The 22,453-nt window shown below is 42.1% G+C and overlaps 1 protein-coding gene across 2 annotated transcripts in view; it reads left to right on the top strand.

Annotated features, from left to right (window-relative positions):
- pdgfra (platelet-derived growth factor receptor, alpha polypeptide) overlaps positions 1 to 13,638 on the top strand; it is a 69,832-nt gene extending 56,194 nt beyond the window's left edge. For both annotated transcript variants that reach the window (XM_085969999.1, XM_085970002.1), the window contains exons 16-23: positions 1,001 to 1,167; positions 3,574 to 3,692; positions 3,829 to 3,951; positions 4,336 to 4,447; positions 5,365 to 5,464; positions 5,590 to 5,695; positions 6,861 to 7,099; positions 10,823 to 13,638. In XM_085969999.1, coding sequence (XP_085826125.1) covers positions 1,001 to 1,167; positions 3,574 to 3,692; positions 3,829 to 3,951; positions 4,336 to 4,447; positions 5,365 to 5,464; positions 5,590 to 5,695; positions 6,861 to 7,099; positions 10,823 to 10,970 — 1,114 coding nt within the window. In that variant the 3' untranslated portion in view covers positions 10,971 to 13,638. The remainder of the gene's footprint in view (positions 1 to 1,000; positions 1,168 to 3,573; positions 3,693 to 3,828; positions 3,952 to 4,335; positions 4,448 to 5,364; positions 5,465 to 5,589; positions 5,696 to 6,860; positions 7,100 to 10,822) is intronic.
- Positions 13,639 to 22,453: the final 8,815 nt, after the last annotated feature.

Below are 22,453 nucleotides of genomic sequence, written 5' to 3' on the forward strand. Positions count from 1 at the left end.
TTAAAAGAGTGATGTGGGAGACTTAGTGCAATCTCTTCATAACAGTGTTGCTTTCAGTGTATCCTGTATGTTTTTTTTGAAAATATGAAATAAAAAGCATAAAAAATAAATGATTAGTAAATTTCGCATTTCCATTTAACTGCTATTAAATTCAAGTTAATTAGAATATATCAAAATACAGAGAAAAAAAATCAGTAGTCCTTTTCAAGTCCTATAACCAACTTCAAACATTTAAGTAGCAGCTTGGCTCAGTTAATAGCACACCCACTTCTGAATCAAAAGGTTATGGACTCGGGCACCATTTGAGCATATAATCTAGGCAGAGACTCTTGTGTAGTTCTGAAGGAGTGCTGTGCTGTCAGATGTGCTATTATTTGAATAAGACGTTAACCAAAGCCCAGCTACTTGTTCCAGTAGTTCAGATGGATGTTTACGTTACCACAGCATTATTCAGAGAAGAGCGGGAAGTTCTCCTGGTGTCATGGCTAACATTCCCTCTCAACCAACACAATCCAAAAGCAAATTAAACTGGTTATTCATCCCATTGCTGTTTGTGGGATCTTGCTATTCACAAAATGGCTGCTGCATTTACCTACACAATAGCAGTCACTGCACGTCAAAGTATTTCATATGTGAGATGTTTCTGAAAGACCTGATAAGATGCTACATGAATGCGTTTTGTTAAAATTGAATAAAGAATACAACAGACATATAGAGGGTAAGATTGGTCTTTGCCAGGAGTGTGAAATGTGCTCATAGTGAACCGGCTAAAAAGAAAATCGACCACGGTATAAAACAGGTTGTTGATTCGTAGCATCAGTGCTACTGGCAAAGACCAATTTCACCCCAAAATTGCAGCTGTGATAGCAAGGACCATTATCCAACTTTATGGAGGAAAAGATCCTGCAGTGACTAATGCAAAGCTCTTAAAGAACAAGTCTCTGTCATTAAGAAAGTTGCTTGCGTATTGAAGATTAATGCCATGCTATTGTTTCCGTAGCTATGTGATCTTGTCCTTTGAGAATAATGGGGACTACATGGACATGAAACAAGCTGAAAGCACTCAGTATGTGCCAATGTTGGAAAGGAAAGGCAGCTCCAAATACACTGACATACAGCAGTACATGTACGACCACCCACCATCGCAGAAAAAGAAGTCCTTGACAGGTAAGAGCCGGCTGTTCACTTGTTCTATTTTATTCAATGATACTCGAAGCATGGTAGACTTGTGGAGCACATCCGATTGAAAAAGAAGAGCTGAGCCCAATAACTAATTGGATTGGTAATGTCTTCTGAAACAGTACTGATCTTGTAGAAATTAGCTCCCCTCAAAACATAGTGAGGTGACATTTTGCTGCAGCTGAACCTTCTGAACCTCACTTGTTATAGTGAATTTAAGACAATTGCACAACAATAACTTGCATTTATATGGCGCCTTTAATGTTGTAAAATGTCCCAAGGCGCTTCACAGGAGCGTTAGCAAACAAAATTGACACCGAGCCACATGAGATATTAGGGCAGATGACCAAAAGCTTGGTTAAAGAGGTAGGTTTTAAGGAGCGTCTTAAAGGAGGAAAGAGAGGTGGAGAGGTTTGGGAAGGGAATTCCAGAGCTTAGGACCTCAGCAGCTGAAGGCATGGCCGCCAATGGTGGAGCAATTAAAATCAAGGATTTGCAAGAGGCCAGAATTGGAGGAGCGCAGATATCTCGGAGGGTTGTGGGGCTGGAGGCGATTACAGCGATAGGGAGGGGCAAGGCCATGGAGGGATTTGAAAACAAGGATGAGAATTTTAAAATCGAGGCGTTGCTCAACCAGAAGCCATTGTAGGTCAGCGAGCACAGGGGTGATGGGCGAACGGGACTTGGACCAGTGTAGGTCAGCGAGCACAGGGGCGATGGGTGAACGGGGCTTGGTGCGAGTTAGGACACGGGCAGCAAAGTTTTGGATGAGCTTAAGTTTATGGAGGGTGGAAGATGGGAGGCCGGTCAAGAGTGCTTTGGAATAGTCAAGTCATGGATGAGGGTTTCAGCAGCAGATGAGCTGAGGTAAGGGTGGAGTCAGGCTATTGGTTATTTGTATAATAGTTCTTTAATATATGCAACATAATAATGTCATTTCTAAGAATTTAAAGAGGCTGCATACAAAATGCTTCTCCTTCCATTTTGTTTACAAATACAGGATGTAATGAAGCAAATCACCTTGAAATACATCATTGCATTATTTGCATATGATGTCATCTTGATGGAACTTTCACACAGTTCTTTAGGCAGTTTTCCTCCCTTCCCCCAAAAAGCTCTGGTCAGTGTGTTTTCATGAAACATGCCTCATTAAAAGTAAATGTTGCTGAGATTTCTTGAGATTTCTGGACATTTTTAAACTCTGAATTTTTGTGCTAATCAAGGGGAAGGTTGTTAGTGCTGGGAAATGGAATACTTTCCACTTCAGGCACACAATGCCAGCATCAAGAACTCCCATATCAGGTATAGCATGGTTCGATGCAGATTAAAGCTTTCTCTACTACGCATCTCCTTCTGCAATAATGTGACATTTCCCATTTCCCACATAGTTTGCGCTGCGCCGGGGCTTAACGCCGGAAATTTAGCGCCGGTGCTAAGTCGCGCTGTGCGCGCCAAAAATTCAGTAGCGCCGCGCCCAAACGGCTGCCGGCGCTACTGAAGGCTGTTTGCGCCTGAAAACTGGCGCTACGCGCCGCATTGCGGCGCTATTCCGGCGCTGCGGCGCCTGATGCGGTGCGGCAGGCTCGGGAAGTGCAGGCCTCCTCCTTCAGTTAAGGAGGAGCTGCCTGCACCCGCCCGCTGCCCGGTTAAATCGCCACAAAAATGAGCCCGGCACCTCGGGGAAGTGCCGGGCTCGCAGCCGAGAAGCATCTGTTCCGCGGGGGGGGGGGTGGGGGAGTCCGGGGAGGGAGGTGCGGGCAGGCGGCCGGCGGGAAAGCGGCCGGCCGCCGCTCCACCTTTATGCGCCGGCGCAAAGTCGTGCAAGACTCTGTTGCCAGAGTCTTAGTTGCGGCTGCCACGGGCGAGGCGGCCGCAACTGAATTTTGGCGCTGGGGCCCGTCACCACGGCAACCGGGACGTTGCGCACATCGATGACGTCATCGGTGCCGGCGCAGCGCTACCGGTGTAACGCCGATGTTGGGCCCTAGTCAATTTCAAAACCGGCTGTAAGTCCAGCGCAATGCCCTCTAGCGCCGCAAAATGGGCGCTAAGCCCACTCAATTTCTAGGCCAGGGTGTGGTTCCTATGAGTGAGATTGCCAATTAGTGCTGAATTAAGTGCAGCTTCAGGTTGTGAGCTCATGCCCACTAGTAACTGGATGGAGTCTGCCCATAGAGGACATTTACTGCCAGCAGACAGAGGAGACTGGACTGAATTTGAACCCAGCTCCAAGAAGTGAAAGTCCAGTGTTTAACTCACTGCATCACACAGCTCCCCTTTCTTGCTTTTTTAAAGTAAATCTCTCACTGCAGATTGTTTATTGGCCATTATAATGTAAGCAAATGCAAGCTCCTGATCACATCCTACAGTTAACATTTACCATTTATCCTGCAGAGACGACTGACACTTGGATTCCTCTTTTAGATGATAACTCAGAGGGCCTCTCTTTCTTGGATCTAATCAGCTTCACCTTCCAAGTTGCACAAGGAATGGAGTTTCTGGCTTCTAAAAATGTACGTGCAGATTGTTTTACAAGAAGAACTACTAAAGTAGATCGAAGAATGCTCTCATTTTACTTTGGCACAGAATATAATATGATTTGGCTTTAGTGTAGTAAAGTTGCAATTTTTGTTCATTGTTTTTACACAGTGTGTACATCGTGATCTGGCAGCTCGTAATGTCCTCTTAGCCCAAGGAAAGATTGTCAAGATCTGTGACTTTGGTCTAGCACGAGACATCATGCATGACACCAACTATGTTTCTAAAGGCAGTGTGAGTATCAGACAAGTCACCTTAGATCTGAAAATGCTTCCTTGAAGATTTCTGCAATCAGAAAAGAAAAAAATATACAACAATGGCTGGCCTGGCTTTAGGAATATTCAAACCTGCTCGGGTCTTAGATCAGCCATTGAAAAAATTCCATTATTGTGCTATTGTAGTGACTGTAAGAGTAAAGGCTCCACTGCACTAGACATCCCATACAACTGCTGCAGTATGGATTCTTACAATTCCATTGTTACATTTTAATCTTGGGTTCTAAACCTTTGTTTCTCTCCTCTTACAAACATGGTAAAGTATCTCATTATCAATATCCCTTTTAAATGATTATATAAAACTTTTAAAGTCAACTTGCATCTTTTCAATTTATTTTTTCAGACTTTCCTACCAGTGAAATGGATGGCTCCTGAAAGCATATTTGACAACCTGTACACTACGTTAAGTGATGTCTGGTCTTATGGCATTCTTCTGTGGGAAATATTCTCCTTGGGTAGGTGCAAATTATCTATGTAAATGATACAATATGAGGTGTTAATTTCCTTATATCCTAACAACGAGTTATTTTACATAAACAGCTGTTTGATGGAATCATATTTAATGTATAATCCATGTTTTTGGGAGATCACAGCCTGATCTGTTGCTCACCTAATATCCACATCTTCCAACAAGAGTCGGTGGATAGTGATCAGGACCAAGAATCCTCAGCTGCTTTTCTGCTTCCTAACCCATGGCCACTGAGTGCAATTATAATGCCCCTACCGCTGGCCTGAGAATAGGTAACTCAACATAGACCATGATTTGAACCTGGCACATCTGGTCTATATGGGTCAGTTATTACTACCTTCAGCAGCTGACCCATCCCAGGAACTGATGCCTCCCTTTTTGTTAGGAAAGCACCTTGCCATTACTTTACATCTCCTCCCAATGGTCTGACCAATATAGCTAGGTCACTGCGTAGGGAATTGTGGATTATTACCCTACTAAACTGTGTCAGCACCATTGCCAGTGGACTACTCGCAATTCAAAAGACTTTGAAGAACTTGCTTCAAGACACTTTATGAAAGATTTTGTGATTAAATTAGAAATAGCTTTGAACTTTAGCTGTATTAAATAGGGTGTTAACGCCCACCATATTCAATTATGAATTTCTATTATTTACACATTAGATGTTTCTAACTTTAGTAATTCTGTAATATTTAGTTAATTGACTCCTCAATGAAACAGCAAATTCAGCTTTACCTTAATTGATTAAGACCAGTTTTCTGCATGATCCATGGCAACTGTTAAACGGATGATTGTAGCCATTTTGATGCCTTTAACATTGTATATGAATTGCTGTGCCAGTGCTGTGTTTTAAGATAAGCTCATCTCTCATTATTCCTCACTGGGTTATCTTGTCTGTTTTAGGTGGCACACCATATCCAGGAATGATGGTGGACTCCAACTTTTACAACAAGATAAAGAGTGGTTACAGGATGACTAAACCAGAACATGCTTCTTCAGATGTGTATGTTTCCAGCTGACATGCTGTTGGCTTTTAGTTTCTAAAAAAACAACAATTAACATGAATAAATAACCATCTTGAATTTTAAGTTAAATCTGTGTTTTCTGTTTCAATCCTCCCCGATGTAGCTATGACCTGATGGTGAAGTGTTGGAATAGCGAGCCCGAGAAGAGGCCTTCCTTTACTCACTTGGCTGAAATTGTTGGCAGTTTGTTACCAGAGAACTACAAAAACGTATGTCCTGTTGCTTGTTGTACAACACCATAGTTTTAGTTAATAGCAGCCAGAATGATCAGTAAGGAAAGAACCTTGGCTACTACTATTCCTAAATGAAATAGTCCTCACTAGGTCACAAGTTAGATAAAACTGAGGAAAGCCATTCACCCCATCCATCCAGTAAAATCATAAAGTCCCTCCATTACAATATTGAACTGTTTCTTAAATGGTTTCAAGGCTTTTGCCTCCATTACTCTATGTAGAAGTCCATTCCATGTGTTGATCACATTTTGCCTGAAGAAGAACATCCTGATATCTGTCCTAATTTTCCATTTTACTAGTTTGAACTTGTGTCTACTTAATAATAATTCAACTTCATTGTCATTGTACAAGTACATGAACAACAAAATGTGATCTTGCAAGCTCCCATGAGTCCAGTACAATAACATTAAAAGCACAGTCCTGGGAGAAGCAAAGCCGCTGCGTCTGTGCGCGCCACCATTCCATTTCTCCTGTCTGACAATCTTCAGCCCAACGCCCGGGCCTGCTCACCAGCCGCCTCTCCCATGACCTTTTCACCAACCACCCCTCTTCAGGGCTCCTTCCGTGACCTTCTGCACCTGATTTTCCCTGATGGTCACCCCTCCAGGTACTAACCAGGCCTGGCTCCAGCTTAGCTTCACAAGCCTTGACAGTGACCCTGTCCCTAGTCCCAGTTTCTACACTGCATGCAATGTTGTTTATTTGGTAGTGTCACATTTCAGTTAATGCACAGAGAATAATTTAGTGATTTGTGGAGTTATAGAAAATATTTCATCCATGAGCTGACCTCATGACTACCATTCATTAGGTTATATAGTCCATGCCACTTCTATAATACTTTGTGCTTCAAGGATTCAGGCAATTGCTACCATTTTGGACCATCCAGTTAAATGGAAAAAGGTCTGTTAATGGTAGTACGAGCTGAACAGGTGTAAAGCTTCCTGACAGTAACAGATGATTTGGCCAGGTATTTGCTAGGCATCAAGTAGGCCAAATCTAGACACAGGTAGCCATATTTGCCATTGTTGTCAATGATATTGTTCAATGATACATACAATGTCTCCCATGGTGCAGGACCTCATATTATACAAATATAAACTTTGTTTTCAAGCCCTCTAATTATTTTTTTCTAATTGAACAGAGCTACAAACAGATGAACGATGACTTTCTGAAGAGTGACCATCCAGCTGTTGCTCGCATGCGGGCGGAATCCAGTGATTCCTACATTGGAATCACCTACACCAATGAAGATAAAAAGAAAGATCGGGAGAGTGGATTTGATGAGCAGAGGCTAAGTGCTGACAGTGGATACATCATCCCGCTGCCTGACATTGATCCAGTCACAGACAGTGAACCTGGTTCTTCAAGAAACCGGCACAGGTACAAGTATAGCAACATGTACCTCAAGATGAAGCATGTTCTAGAATGTCCTAGCGTGGCTGAAAAACCTCAATTGATTCTCTGTAAATTGGACAAGTCAATCAGTTGGACCATTTTATCATGCATTACAACTGATCTTTTCATCAGTTCCCATAACACCTCACTAACTGGAGCAGAAGAACATCCAGGAAATTAATCTCTCTGTTCAGGCAGTATTAGGAACTCCTTCAGAATGAACCTGCCATGGTGCCACTATTTTCCAAATTGGAATAAGTGCAGTAGTGGAATATGTATTAGTATAAGGATGGGCAATAAATGATGGCCTTGCCAGTTGCTAGTGATGTCCATATCCCGAGAATGAGTAAAAAATAAATATAGAGCAAAGGAATTTAGGTGTCCTTGTACACAAAATCATCAAAATCTAGTCCACAGGTCCAAAAAGCAAGCAAAAAGGCTAGTGGAATGTTTGCCTTTATCTCAAAGGTGCTAGAATACAAGAGTGAGGAAGTGATGCTTCCGTTTTTCAGACCCCATCTGGAGTATTGCATTCAGTTTTGGGCATCACATTTCAGGAAAGCTATATTGGCCTTGGAGGGAGTACAATACAATAATACAATAATACAATACAAATCGCTTTATTGGCATGATAAGGTACATCTTATGTTGCCAAAGCATCAAAATACATTTATGGTTGAACACATAAACGCGGTTCCCTTCATACAGTGTATAAACAGGTATATCCCTGAGTTTATAAATATATTTTCGCCTTGTTTATATATACTCTTGTCTTAGTTTACTGGTTGTCCCTCTGTTCATGGCAAGCTGTAACATAGTGTGCCGCCAGTGTTACACAGCTTCTCTCCTCCCCCAGTAGGAATGGGAGTTTTTGGTTGTCAGTCAGATTTCTGAATTCAGGGCATATTTGTGAGAATTTTTGATAGAAATTCTCTCTGATGCCCTGATATTTTCCACAGGCTGTGAGGAAGTGCATCTCTGTCTCAACTACTCCCTGACTGCAGTGAGAGCATATCCTGTCTTCTCTTGGCAGCCTGGTCTGCCTGTGTCTGCCTTTTTCGATCGCTAGGCTATGTTCGCTAAGTCTGTACCTTGTCAAGGTTCTTCTCAGTTTGTTATCCTTTACCATGGTCAGGTAATCAGCTATGTTGTATTGTCTGTTTAGGGCCAAGTAGCAATTGAGTTTGCTTTGGGTTTTTGTTGTTTCTGCCCAATATGACAGATATTTTTCCTTTTGCTTAGCGACGATTGTGTTGGGTCGAATTCTTTGTGTTACCCTGTCACTGTCCTGGGGCTGGTTATTGTTAGTATTGTTATTAGTTACTTTATTGAGTCCCAGGACTAGTTGACTGAGGGTATTCTTCTTTATGGTCAGCTCTTGGCATTTCAGGGCGTCGTAGTGATAGCATTGGGGGTTGCTCATTTGTAGGTGATTCCAAAATTTGGTGGCTCTTTTTTGGATAGTGATTATTAATGGGTATTGGCCTAGTTCCGCCCTGCATGCGTTGTTTACTGTTTTCCTTTGAGTCCGGAGGATACTTTTACAGAATTCCGCATGTAGGATCTCAATTGGGTGTTTGTCCCATTTTGCAAAATCTTGTTGTGTTAGTGGTCCCCAGACCTCACTGCCATAGAGTGCAATTGGTTCAATTACTGATTTGAAAATTTTGAGCCAAATGCTAATTGGGATTTCTATTTGGATTGATTTTTTGATGGCATAGAAAGCCCTTCTTGCTTTCTCTTTCAGTTCATTCACAGCCAGTTTGAAGTTTCCCGTAGAACTGATTTTTAAGCCCAAGTATGTGTAGTGAGTGGTTTGTTCAATTTTGGTTGTTCCTACTGTGAAATTTATTGTGGGTCCATGTTGTTTGGATCTTTGCTGGAACACAAGGACTTTGGTTTTTTGGGGATTTATTGTCAGGGCCCAAGTCTGGCAGTACGACTCCAGCAGGTCCAGGTTCTGCTGTAGACCCTCCTTAGTTGGTGACAGCAGAACCAGGTCGTCGGCATAGAGGAGGAGTTTAACCTTGGATTCATATAGGGTGAGGCCGGGTGCTGTAGATTGTTCAAGTAGTTTTGCCAATCCATTAATGTAAATATTAAAGAGTGTCGGTGAGATTGGCGAGCCCTGCGTCACCCCCCGCCCCTGTGGGAAGTATTTTGTTTGTTTGTCTCCAATTTTAACTGCACATTTATTGTTTGTATACATTGATTTAATTACATCATATGTTTTACCTCCTACCCCGCTTTCGATAAGTTTCAGGAATAAACCGTCATGCCAGATGGAGTCGAAAGCCTTCTGGAAATCTACAAAGCATGCGTAGATTTTGCTTTTGTTATGGTGAACGTGTTTGTCAATTAGGGTCTGTAGGGTGAAGATATGATCGGATGTTCTATAGTTTGGCAGGAATCCAATTTGGCTTTTACTCAAGACATTGTGCTCTTCAAGGAAGTTTATAAGTCTTTTGTTTATGATGCTACAGAATACCTTCCCCAGGTTACTGTTTACACAGATGCCTCGATAGTTGTTTGGGTCGATTTTGTCCCCACTTTTGTATATGGGTGTTATGAGTCCTTTGTTCCAGATGTCAGGGAAATAACCGACACTCAGAACCAAGTTGAAGAGTTTTAGGATAGCCAGTTTCAGTTTGTCGTCTGCGTGTTTAATCATCTCGTTTAGTATGCCGTCTGTCCCGCAAGCTTTTCCTGGTCGCAGGTCCTTGAGTTTTTCAAGAAGTTCTTTTTCTGTTATTATGGCGTCTAGCGGGTTTTGGTTATCTTTTATGGCCATTTCAAGCTTTTCAAGTTTTTTGCGTATTTGGTGTTGCTCTGGTCCTAGTGTGTTTTTCTGGTATAATTTTTCAAAGTGGTTTACCCATGTGTCCCCATTTTGAATGGACAAATCGTCGTGTTGTTTTTTGTGTAGTGTTTTCAAGTTGTCCCAGAAACAATTCGACTCAATGGATTCCTCCATGGAGCTGAGTGTATTCTTAATAAATTGCTCTTTTTTGGTCCTGAGTGTGTTTCTGTATTGTGTTAGCGTCTGACAATAAGTAACAATGCAGATTCACCAGAATGATAGTGGGGCTTAAAGGGTTAAAGTATGAGGACAGGTTGCATAAACTTGGCTTGTATTTCCTTGAGTTTAGACGATTGAGGGGTGATCTAATCAAGGTCTTTAAAATAATAAATGATTTGATGTGGCAGGTATAGAGAAACTGTCTTCTGGTGGGGAATCCAAAGCAAGGGGGCATAAACTTAAAATTAGAGCTCGGCCAGTTAGGAGTGAAATCAGGATGCATTTTTCACAAAGAGTAGTGGAAATCTGGAACTCTCTCAGGGAATGATACATGGCATCCTAAAGGAAGGGGGGCGGGGGAAGGAAACTTAAAAGCTTGGGATATATATATATATATATATGATGATTTCAAGACTGAGATCAATAGATTTTTGTTAGGCTAGAGTATCAAGGGATATGGAACAAAGGCAGCTAACTGGTGTTGAGACAGAGATCAGCCACAATCTAATAGAATGGTGGAACAGGCTCGAGTGGCTGAATGGCCGACTCCTGTTCCTGTAAGCAGGTGCAGGAAGAAAAATAAGGAAAACTACCAATATGCAGAGATGACAGAGCTGGTTGCCCCACCAGGATATTTGCATATATTATTCTTGCTTGCCTTTTATTTTGACACTCCTTTTCCTTTGCAGTTCCCAGACATCCGAAGAAAGTGCAATAGAGACAGGTTCCAGCAGCTCGACTTTTATAAAGCGCGAGGATGAAACCATAGAAGACATGGAAATGATGGATGATGTAGCAATTGATCCCTCAGACCTCGTGGAAGACAGCTTCCTGTAACCAGTTGCATTTATTGTGGGAAAATAGACTGCATCCTATTACAGACATGACCTTCTCTATAACCACTTTTTAAGGCATCCCCAAGAAGAGAACTTTGAAGAGGGAACTTGATGGTATATCTTAAAGCAGGGTTCAACTTGGAGAGATATCCTGGGAAAACAATATGATTCCTATTGTAGTACATATCATGTGCGTATTTCTGTGCATTATTTTTCTATTATGGTACTCTCTATAGTGTTTTTTAGTGTGTGTGCACACTGCCATTCCCATGGACTAAACATAAGGCCATACAAAGTTAATGTTTCAAAGGCCCTTCGCTACAAGGAAGATGGTTCCTTTATTCAGATAATTGACTACATTTATTACTTTACCAGACTGCTTCATATGAACATAATGATAACCATTACTAAGAATGTATGCTGTGTACCTGATGTTGTATCATATCATTACCCCTGTAGCAGAATGACTATATCGCTCCCCAGGTGGGTTATAATAAGTTGCTTGTCATTGTGTTCAAACCCCAGTGCACATCATCAGCAAACACGTGTTCTCTTCAGTGCTTACTTCCTACTCATTATGAATTCCGAGGTTTTTTTTGAAAAGCACAATTTTTGGAAGTTATTACATGTAAAGAACACACTGCATCATTGCAAGATTCTACACTTGAATGTTTCAAATGTTCGTGCAAATTTAGGAAAACCATTGATGTATAAAACACTACAAACATGGAACAGACCGATTGCAACCTACATTTAAAAGCTACGACTTTGGGATTCACTATTATTACTGGGCCAGTGGATTGAGCCAAAGTCTAAACTGACCTGTTTGTTAATGCAACTGCTATAGGATCGAAGGGTTTACCAAGCTTGGAAAATTGATGTGGTCGACCAGCTGTACATGTCCTGGTAGGATTGTGACGAGGGTATTTCAGGAGTAATGAGGATTGTTGCTGAAGAAGATTCTCTTTCAAGTGAGCTGAAAGGAAAAGCAAAGTGTCTCTGGTTTGAGCCGGGAGCTGATGGATAAACCTGGCAACAGAAGAACTCTTTGCTTTAAGTGTAAACAAATGCTACCAATGCTGTAAGGGCCAAAATTCTTGGAGTGATTCCCTGTCCACAACCACTTCTACAATTTGAAGGAGGATGCCACAAAGCACAGAATTCCATTATGTAAATATTGTAAATTCAGTTGTACTGACTGACGTACTGAAAGTTGATTGGTTTCAAGGCACCGTAACTTGTTGATTGATGCGGTGATGTGATATCAAACTGGACATATCTACCACCAGTAGGTGAAGGGCCCTATAAACAATCCAGGGTCTGGAGCTGGAGGAATGGAATTTGATGGTAGTAGCTGGTTAAAGAACAGTATGTGTTATTTGCTGGCATTTACAAACAGTAGGTTCCCGGTACAAGAATCATTGAGTTTTGTTTGTGAACCATAAGCGAAGGCATTTATAACCCATGCAGGATTTGGATTAAGTTTTCTGATTTTCTGCATACATCGTATATGCATACGTACATACCGTGGAAACTTCCACAGTTTGAAACCTTTTGAGAAATTATTTGTCAACTCAAATCAATTAACAAACATTAGCTACATTTATATAACCACTTCCTAAACTATCAATTTAAATCCAAACTAATCATCAAGTTTTCCCACATGAATGACTTCAGATAAATGTTGTCACTGAGATAGGCTAGAAGACGAATCGGTTCCACTTTGGGCCTCGCTCATTAGTCATTTGGCATATTCCTAATTCGGTGAGACACTACACATGTGCATCTATTTTTGATTGAACAAAGTGCATTAATGAGCCTCCTCAGCTCTAAAGTGTATTGACTGTCAATAATACATCATTGTTGCTAAGCTTTTTGTTTTTGTATTTTCCTGCATGCTAACATCCAGGATAAAACTGCCATTACTGCAACACACAACAAATCCAGTAGGTGGGGTTGATGTACTCTATCTGCTGAGGTATTAACATACTGCACAATAATATACATTCTATAGCACATTATACTTCCTGTAATAATGGTGGCATTATAGAATAATTACAAAGGGAAACTGACCACAAACTACTTTTCCAACTGCTTTCAGTTGTCAAGGCTCATATCCTGACCTCAGACCATTGTTAGAAATCACAAAACACTTTCCTCCATATCCAGCATTAAAAAACAAATCAATAATGATAAATGACAATTGGAACACTGAAGTTAAAAAAAAATAAAATGTAAGATAAAATGTAAAGAAAATAATAAGTAATTTTGCAGGCTAGGTTGTTCATTTAAAGAGGGATTTCAGACAATACCTTAATGAACAAATTAATGCAACAGAACAAATTGATGTAGCATTGCCTCGGAAACATGACTATCTTTGAATGGCTTGAATGTTAAAATGTGGTTAAACTTTTATCCAATGGTCCTACTAAGTGATGAGGGACATTGGATATATATGATGATGTTATACATCATGTCTGTATATATATATATGTATAATATGTATTTCAGTGTAGTCATTTGAGTTACTGCCATACATTTTTGTTTAGCTGTATCACTGCCTATGTTTATATTTTTGACTGTGATGTACTCCACAGGCACGTTACATGTTGCACTTTTGAATGTCTATAAAAAATTATATTTTAAAATTAAAAAAAAAGTTAAAAGATTTCAAAGGGATCGAATTGTGAATGCGTGGCTGGACTGTATGTAGGTTAAAGTCTTGAACATTTTATTATGATGAAATTACACAAAGTTTTAAAGACCTTTTTAAAAAAAAAATCTTTATGTTACGTCAAGTACACATTGTCTAAACTCAGAATCTCTATTTCAATAAATTCAGATGAATTTAGTCACTGGGCTTGTACCATCTTTCCCTCACCCTTACTGTCAAATTGATCAATTGTGGAGATTCCTCCGTAATAATGTTACCTCCACAATGTCTGAAATCTGTGACCGGCAACTAATTTTGACTGTGCAATAACATATATAGTGGGGAGAGGCAAAGCTTTCCTCTGTGTGCCTCGTGTACAAAAACCTTCCTCCATTGTTACAGTTCATTTTGTAAATAGTGTTGAGCATTTAAACATTCATGCATAGATTGAAGAATATAACATAATATATATTGGGGTCTATTTTGACTTTTGGATGACTGACTGTTGGAGGAGCATGCTAGTCGGCTGCGTATTCCAGTGGTGAAGAGGCCCTGGCAATTTTGAGGTCCCGAACTCATTTAAATCTGGTAGGCGAGCTGCGGGGCGCCAAACAGCTCCTGGTGCAGCTTGCTGGATTAAGGCCTCAAGAATGGTCTGGGGTGGCCGCCAGTAGCGCAAGGGGGGCCAAACGGAGAGTTGGGTCCCAGACAGCAGCAGCCCAGATTATTTTTATGGTCCCCAGAGGTCACTTTGTTTCTATCACCTGTGGAACTGGTCGGAGCCTGCACTGCGCAGGCTCCGACCAGTTTTTACCCAAAATGGCAATCAGTCCTATTTCCGTCATAAAGCACAATATCCATAGTAAAATGGGATGATTGCTTGAAACAGACGAGCACTTTGACCACCCAATGGTAGTCCCCTTTGAAAATGGAGCTGGCCGCATCGCCGGTATTAACAGGGCTTTAAGGCTACCGCTCCCATTTTGAGGTCGTTACCACCCTGTTAACACCAAGTGAGGCTATCAAAATTGGCCCCATTGACTTTAACATTTTTGGGTAATCATCTGTGGATGATTGAGACATGAATATTTATGCATATATCAAAATCACTAACTTTTCAGTCTGGATGCCTTCAAATACCAATTACACATAGTGTATTGGCATTTGGCGTCTACCACAATGTGTGCAACAGGGAAATAGAATAACAGCATTCCTGTGAATTTTACAGCGTTGACTGAAATGATAATGGTGATTTCAATGCTATAATCTTAATTCGGGATAGTTTAAGATAATTGGCAAAAGAACCAAATGGGAGATAAGGAGAAATCTTTTTACGCAGCGCGTTGTTGTGATCTGGAAAGCACTGCCTGCAAGCGCAGTGGAAGCAGATTAAATAGTAACTTTCAAAAGAGAATGGAATATATACTTGAAAAGGTGGAATTTTCAGGACTGTGGAGAAAGCAGAGGAGTGGAACTAATTGGAATGCTCTTTCAAAGAGCCGGCACAGGCACGATGGGCTGAATGGCCTCATTCTGTGCTGTAAGATTCTATGATTCTAGTTAAAAATTGTCGAAGCTTCACTTTCATGGCTTTTGATGTCTAAATAGCTCAACTAAGTTACTTCTTGGCTGCTCCAGAAGCTGGGGCAAAAACTTTCTAATGCAGAGATCCTTGAGTGGGAGCAGCTCTTTTCTGCGTGAAATATCCATAGTCATCTATTCAAACTGGACAAACATTGTAGAACATAGAAAGAATGAACTGGTCTTTCAGCGGATGTTCTCTTCAAATGAATGTTGCCTTTAATTGGGTGCTCATTAAGAGACTTTTACTATAAACACCAGTAGAGGACAGCGGATGCAAGTTGGACCAGGTTGTGGTATCTTCCTCTACATCTGTTCATTCTCACACTGACTACTGGCTCCTGTCCTATCTCATCTTGTTCCCCTAACTGATAATTTATGTCCCATCAGGCCCTGCTCGCCCACTAGCTCCTTTACCCTACTAACTGATTAAATAATGCTGGGTACTTATCAGATGGTGTCCATGTGAATAAAACTGCATCCTAAGCTTAGACTCTGAAGGCACTGTTAGCAGACTGCTTAAAAGTGGCTGATCTAGTCCTAACACTGTGAAAAATGAGGTCAACTTCCAATACAATGAAGGAATTAGAAATGTATTTCAGGTATGCTAAACTGCAAATTAGGAAGAATTTACATAATTTTTGATTCTTTTCTATCAATCTCAACCATGTGGATTATGGGAGGTTCTGAGAGGAAGAGCAGGTGCCCAACGGAGCATTGATACTTCATACAAGAAACAAACGCAGGAAATTAGGTACATTTAGGATACTGAATTACGGATCTCAACATTCCTATTTGCAATCAGTCAACTTGCTCTTGGGCTTACTGACAATCAGAATCTGTTATATTGCTGCCTATAGTGGGTTTTGCCTCACTCTGAAGAACAGCCTGATTTGATCATCCCAAAGTAGATAGAAGCAGGACGAGGGAAAAAATGTGAGAAGAGGAGGAAAGCTATCAATCCCCGTCACTGCATCAGACGAATGGTGCATTGACCCTAAGCATTTACTGTTCGGGATGAACTCCACAACTTTCTCATGCTTTTGAATTAGTAGACCAATTGCTAGAATTAAATATATGACACTGCCATACATTGCACTATATATTCTAACCAACAACAAGGACATATGGATGACCCTCAGTAAAAAGTTATTCCAGGAATACCAGATAGTATCTATTATAAGCCCACTGACTCCCACAGCTATCTTGATCACACTTCCTCCCATCCCACTTCCTGTAAGGACTCTATTCCTTTCTCTGTCTGCGTTCAACAATTTCGGATCATAACCACTGCACCCATTTTTTTCGGACAGCAGTTGCTGGTAATGGTCCTGCTAATGCCAAATACAGCACCTCTAGACCCATCTTTTGTTTCTGTACTTGCCCCATTATCACCACCTTTGCCTTGCAACGTCATACCTTTTGTCATTTAATCTCTCCTGCCTTCCACCCTATCACAGACCTTCCCTTTAGCTCTTTCCTCCCGCCTTCCTTTCCCTGTCTCTGTACTTGCTTAAGAATCTGTTACCTCTCTAACATCTTCCAGTTCCGATGAAAGGTCATCGACCTGAAACATTAACTCTGTTTCTCTCTCCACAGATGCTGCCTGACCTGCTGAGTATTTCCAGCATTTTCTGTTTTTATACCAGATTAGGTTAGCTCCAAGGATAAGATTTGGTCCAAGTGGGTCGGCTCTTCGAGGTAGATAGGTTAGGGAGCACCAGGGGACATCAGTATCGGTTACGTGAGCAGAGAGCTAGGTTAGATGTTATGAGTTACTTCATTTCACAGAGAGTCATTGACCTATGGAAAAATTGCCGGCAGGTGTAGTGAGTGCGGATTAGCGGCAGGCATTCAAAAAAGGGCTGGACAAGTCCCTGAGTGTGGTCAAGAGACGGTAGGTGGATATTGGGGGATGCATCTTCTGTTCACCGTGGTCTCTTGGAACCTGTTTGATCACCTTCAGGGATGGGAGTGGAATTCCCCAGAGTTTTTTCCTAAATTCGTTAACTTCTATTTTGTCCCTCCCAGGAGATTGCGTGGCTGTTGGTTGGGGTAGGGGAGGAGTGGATGGGGGTCATTTTGTGCAGAAGTTACACCATGACCAGGAGTACTCGATGGATCAGCTGATCTTTTCCTGTATTTTGTTTTCGTAGGTTTGTAAATACCATTAGGTGGTGCTTGGAATGTGTAAAACAATGTGAACATAGTTAAAACTAAATCATATCCAGAAAACTTATGGGGGACTTTACTGATCATTCGGGTTATGGGAGCGAGGACACTAAAGAGGACAAATGCTTACAAACCCTTTGGGAGCATAAAAAGTAACCTGTATTTCTCTTTCATGTACTGACCAACTTGTGCATTTCGAGCAATTTTTTTGTTTTTATTTCAGACTTCCGGCATTTATGGCTTTCTCATTTTGTGTATTTGTTTTTTACTCAGACATATAACTAGTCTGAGTCCTTCTCACTGAATCTTGAGAATGAGCGCGGTGATGATTACATAGTGCCTACTTCCAGCTTCAAGCAGGAGCTTTAAATGGGGACTGTCTGGAAAAAGTGAGTCACGCAGCATTTGCAGTGTGAGCACATCGTGATAAATGTGCTGTAATGAAGCGTCTGGGCACTATTTATGTCAGTGGATTGTGGGTTTGGTAATGAAAGAATAAAACGTTTGTGAAACGTGAAGACAGCGCACCTTTAAAGGGTTCGCGTGCGCCCTCATTCCCCCACAGTAATTCTCATTTTGGAATACTCATTTCAACATTAGTTTGTTCATTTGAACGTTGTGGGGGAAGTGGATCCTCAAATGACCAGTCACACAGCCCTTTGAGGTCAAATGCAGTAAGTGGTACAGCAGTGGAAGCCTGTCATTATAGAAATAGGGTCAGGCTGCTCCAGGACAGGATCAAACAACAACAGCTTTCTGGAATTGAAGCTTTCCAAACTACTGAGCTAGCCCGGGAGGAACAAGAACTGGTCCTTTCTCATTTTATTTTAAAGACATGGGGTATGGTCTTGTAGTGGTTATTGTACCAGACAAGCAACCCAAAGATCATGAATTCAATAAACGTGGTCATTTGTGCTCCAGAAAAAATGATGGTGAAAGATGCTGGATTGTTGTAAAAACCCAACTGGTTCAATAAAGCCTTTCAGGGAGGAGAACCTGCCATCCCTATCGGGTCTGGTCTGGCCTACGTGTGACTCCAGTCCCACTCTACCTGCTTGATTCGTTATGCTCTCCGAGGTGGCCTAGCAAGCCACTCAGTTGTAAAAACAATTGCTATGAAGCAAGTAGGCAGCCCACCACCACCTTCTCAGGGCAACTAGGAATGGACAATAAATGTGACCCCACTTCCTGAAAACAAAGTTTTAAAAATCCTCCGTCTTGAAACCTATGCTTTGTTTTCACATGTTATTAGTTAATATATTTGGGATGTTACTACGAGTAACTCAGCCCTGCATTTTTGCTCTGGCATGAACAGCATCACAGAATATTGCTTCTGCAACACATTGACATATGGCGGAGCCTGAGCAAATATTACTGCTAGAACTTTAACGAAAAAGGTTTAAAACGTGACTGACTTTATCTACTACGCTTTTTATGTTGGTGCAAAGCAATTTTGGCTTCGCCACAAAGCAAACTGACATGAAGCCACTGAAATAAAATGATGTCAGGAACTATGTCTACCCGGATGAAATAATCTCACATCTCTTCAGCTCTGCACTGGCTGTGCTGTAACTGTTTGAAATAAACCACAAAAAGATAACCTTTCAAACGTCCTTTTCTAATTGATTTTGTGCTCATCACGGTGGGAAGGGAGGGAGGGAAGTCAGTGCTGGAGAATTACAACACTTGCCATTGCAGGCACTCAGGGCTGGATTTTACCAACCTCGGCGGGTCTGTGGCGGGCGACGTCAGTGGCGGGTCCCAGCCTCGGTGCCGGCTCCAGCACGCTGTCGTAAATGATTTTCTCCTGATTGGGCTTGTTAAGCCCGCCCAGCGCGTTTGCCGGCCAATTGAAGGAAGCAGGTCTGCTGACGTCATTTGAAGATGCATCATCAGCCAGTTTCCTTACAGGGACCTTGCGCAAATTGATTTTGACATTTGTGCTGTCAGTGTTCTACAGCATTGAGGTGCTACAAACACTGACAAGCACTGCACAAAGGTGCAGGGCTGCACCCAGGCTCTCCCATGACTCCCTTAATATGCTTATAGAGGGAGTCACAGCACGCAGGGGGGTTCTATTCCCTTCCAATGGGTGGAATTGACCTCCTTAGTAGATCAACACAGCCTGGTTGCACATTGCACAGGAGGACACAAGTAGAGATGTCATTAGGAGGACTATGCTCCAGTGGCACAAATCTTTCAATGATCCAATTAGATCACAAAACGTTACTGCAAAGCCACACTCAACCTCATCCTGCTGTGCCACTCATCCCATCCCATCACTCTGCCTTCCCTACCCTACTCCTGCACATCTTTACTCACACCAATTTACCTTGCACCTCCACCCATCCCTCTCTATCTACATTATCACTTCCCCATCTCACCAGCCACCCCTCACACACACCCTCATCCTAGTCCAATCATACCAACTAACAACACACAAGGGTAGATACTTGGGTGTTTTATGTAATGTTCATGTAAAGTTTCTGTTAATGTGCTGTCAAACATTGAAACCTTTATTTTCAACACAGCATTCTTGGACAGATCTGTGTGCACCTTTGGAAGTGGCTTAGTGAGTTGCAGTGAATGGTGAGACATAACGGTATCCCCTGCAATGGTGATGAGTGTGAAAGGAATGGCTTGGTCATTGTAGGAATGCTTTATGGTGTGGGATGTTGCCAACCTGGCGCATCATGTGTCAGCCAGGGTTTACAGCATCAAGTGAAGTAAATCAGGCCATGGTGATACCATCCCTGGCCTCCCGGGCAGCAATGTGGTCGGGTGCTGATGCCCTGTGTCCTGTGCAGCTTCAGTTGATTGTGGAGAAGTTTGGTGTTGTTGTTGGTGCTGCTGGTGTGCCTGGTGCTGCTGGTGTTGGGGCTGATTGTGGTGGGATTCTGAGGACCAAGTTGAGATAGCTTCAAGGGCACCGATGCTGATGGAATAGATGGCAAGTGAAGTTGAGATGACAGAAGCGATCTGTCATAGGTGAGAGAGGTTGTCCCAATAAGGTGACATTGGATTGAGAGTTTGCTCCAAACACTTGCAACCTGCACAAAGCTCAATCTGTCTTCCAAATGTAGTAAGCAACAACTTCTGAGCTTGGAAAGTGAACAGCTGTGAGATGGAAGCTTTTATAGCACATTTGCAGCTGTCAAGTAATGAGATGATTCCATGGCCATTCAACTCCCGCCCAGCTTACCTGACATGATCCCCGAGCAGCATGGAACCCGTGAATGACCTGGTAAACTCTGAAGGTGAGCTCAAAATAGTTCTTAATGCTCTGTTAACCAGGTCATAATGACCTTAATTGCCTTCCCTGCCGCTGCGTGTCGGGTCTGTTCAGCGCTGACCGACCCGACATTTGGGAAAGGCGTGTGGCGGCAGGTTGACAGCGGGGTCCCGACCCGCTCTCAAAAAAATACATTTTCCCACCCGACCCGCCACCGGACACGCCCGCTGACTCCCTGGAAAATTCCCCCCTCAGTGTCATGTCAAGCACTCCCGGGCCAGATATAGTAAAGCTCCCATTACTCTGCCCCAACAATATGCCTCAGTGCCAACATGAGAAGAGCACCCTTTGTTGCATCAGTGAGACACTTTTTCCATTTCCTGCACCTACCGTGCATAGGCCTGTGTGAATCATATTACAAATTAATGTCAAATTAGGGCTAGTTATGATTGCTTATAAAATAATGTTGCAACTTTAACTGATTCCTTGCTAGTGCCCGAGTAGAACAAAATACATTAATTGGATTTGTGACTGACTCCTTTAAAACGAGTTCCATTATTCATGAGCGGTTGTAAGAGTTGAGGTGCTGGCACACTGTCCTGTTGAGAAGGACCAGCTGTTGTTTTCCGCTCTGTAAAAGTAGCTAGTTCTGAGGGTCTGCCACATCTTCATCAATGGCTTACAAGCAGAATGAGAACTGCTAACACAGCGTGTTGCTCCAATGCTACTGACTGAGTCAAATATTTAAGCACTCTGTGACAAACGTTCAAAAGTGACAATCATTTAAAAGATCACGGCTGGGTATAGAGAATCACATGGTGTGAGAGTAAAAGGATGCCACATCGAATTTTGTTGGAACACTCAATCAGATAGTTTTGGGCAATATTTATTGTCAAGGATCATATGCCACATAAGCTTTTAAAAATTCATTCTCGGGATATTGTCGTCGCTGGCAAGGTCAACATTTATTGCCCATCCCTAGCTGCCCTTCCGCAGGTGGTGGTGGGCCGCCTTCTTGAACTGCTGCAGTTCCAAAGCTGTGAGCAAAGGTGGGCTAAAAAGAAAATATAATTTTGCTCCAGAGCTTTAGGATTTTGTTCCAACATAATTAAGTGTATCCACTCCTGAACATGGACCACGCACACAAATGGAGAAATGGAGCTGATTCGCAGGAATGTATTTTCCGTGGTGCACTCTGTAGGACAATATACTTGGGTTGGATGTGAAAAGGTGAAATAGTCAAATTGCTACAGAGACAAGTCTAGGTCAAATCAATTTTTTAACGTGCTAGTCACCAACTGATTTGAATGACTGCGTAGTGGCAGGTGATGGCAGCATCCTCAGGTAAGCTGCAATAGCAAGGCAGCCATGGGAGGGAAATGATGGCCACTTGGAAAGAGTCACGGTGATTTGGTGAAGACAGCAGTAGGCTTGGGAGGGGAGCGCCAATTTAGGGATAAGAATGAAGAAAAGTACAGTAGGTTGGTTGGGTTTGAATCGATCGTTTTTGTAGCTTTTAAATGTGTTCAAGCCCATCTAAAATTTGAGCTGTGGGTTTTCTGGTGCTGCTCAAACTTCGAGCAGGCAAAAGAGTGCTGAATCTCAGCAGGGAGAGTATGGAAAAGTTTGGTTTAAAATATGTGGGTGGTTGGGTTACACCAAATGTTTCCATAATTGCTTCGAGTTTATTGTGTTTTGGTCGGGTCATTTTCACAGTACAACAGTGCCACCTACAGGAGAGAAGGCAGATTGCTACAAATCATTTTGAATTAAATTGCCGCAGGAGAGACATGCTGTGGTGAAAAGATGGGCTACCATCAAATTATCTCTAGCACTTCAAAGTTGT

The sequence above is a fragment of the Somniosus microcephalus genome, chromosome 2 (assembly GCF_052327205.1).
Source record: "Somniosus microcephalus isolate GS21.2 chromosome 2, FLI_Smic_1.0, whole genome shotgun sequence".
In the NCBI taxonomy this organism is placed as follows: Eukaryota; Metazoa; Chordata; class Chondrichthyes; order Squaliformes; family Somniosidae; genus Somniosus; species Somniosus microcephalus.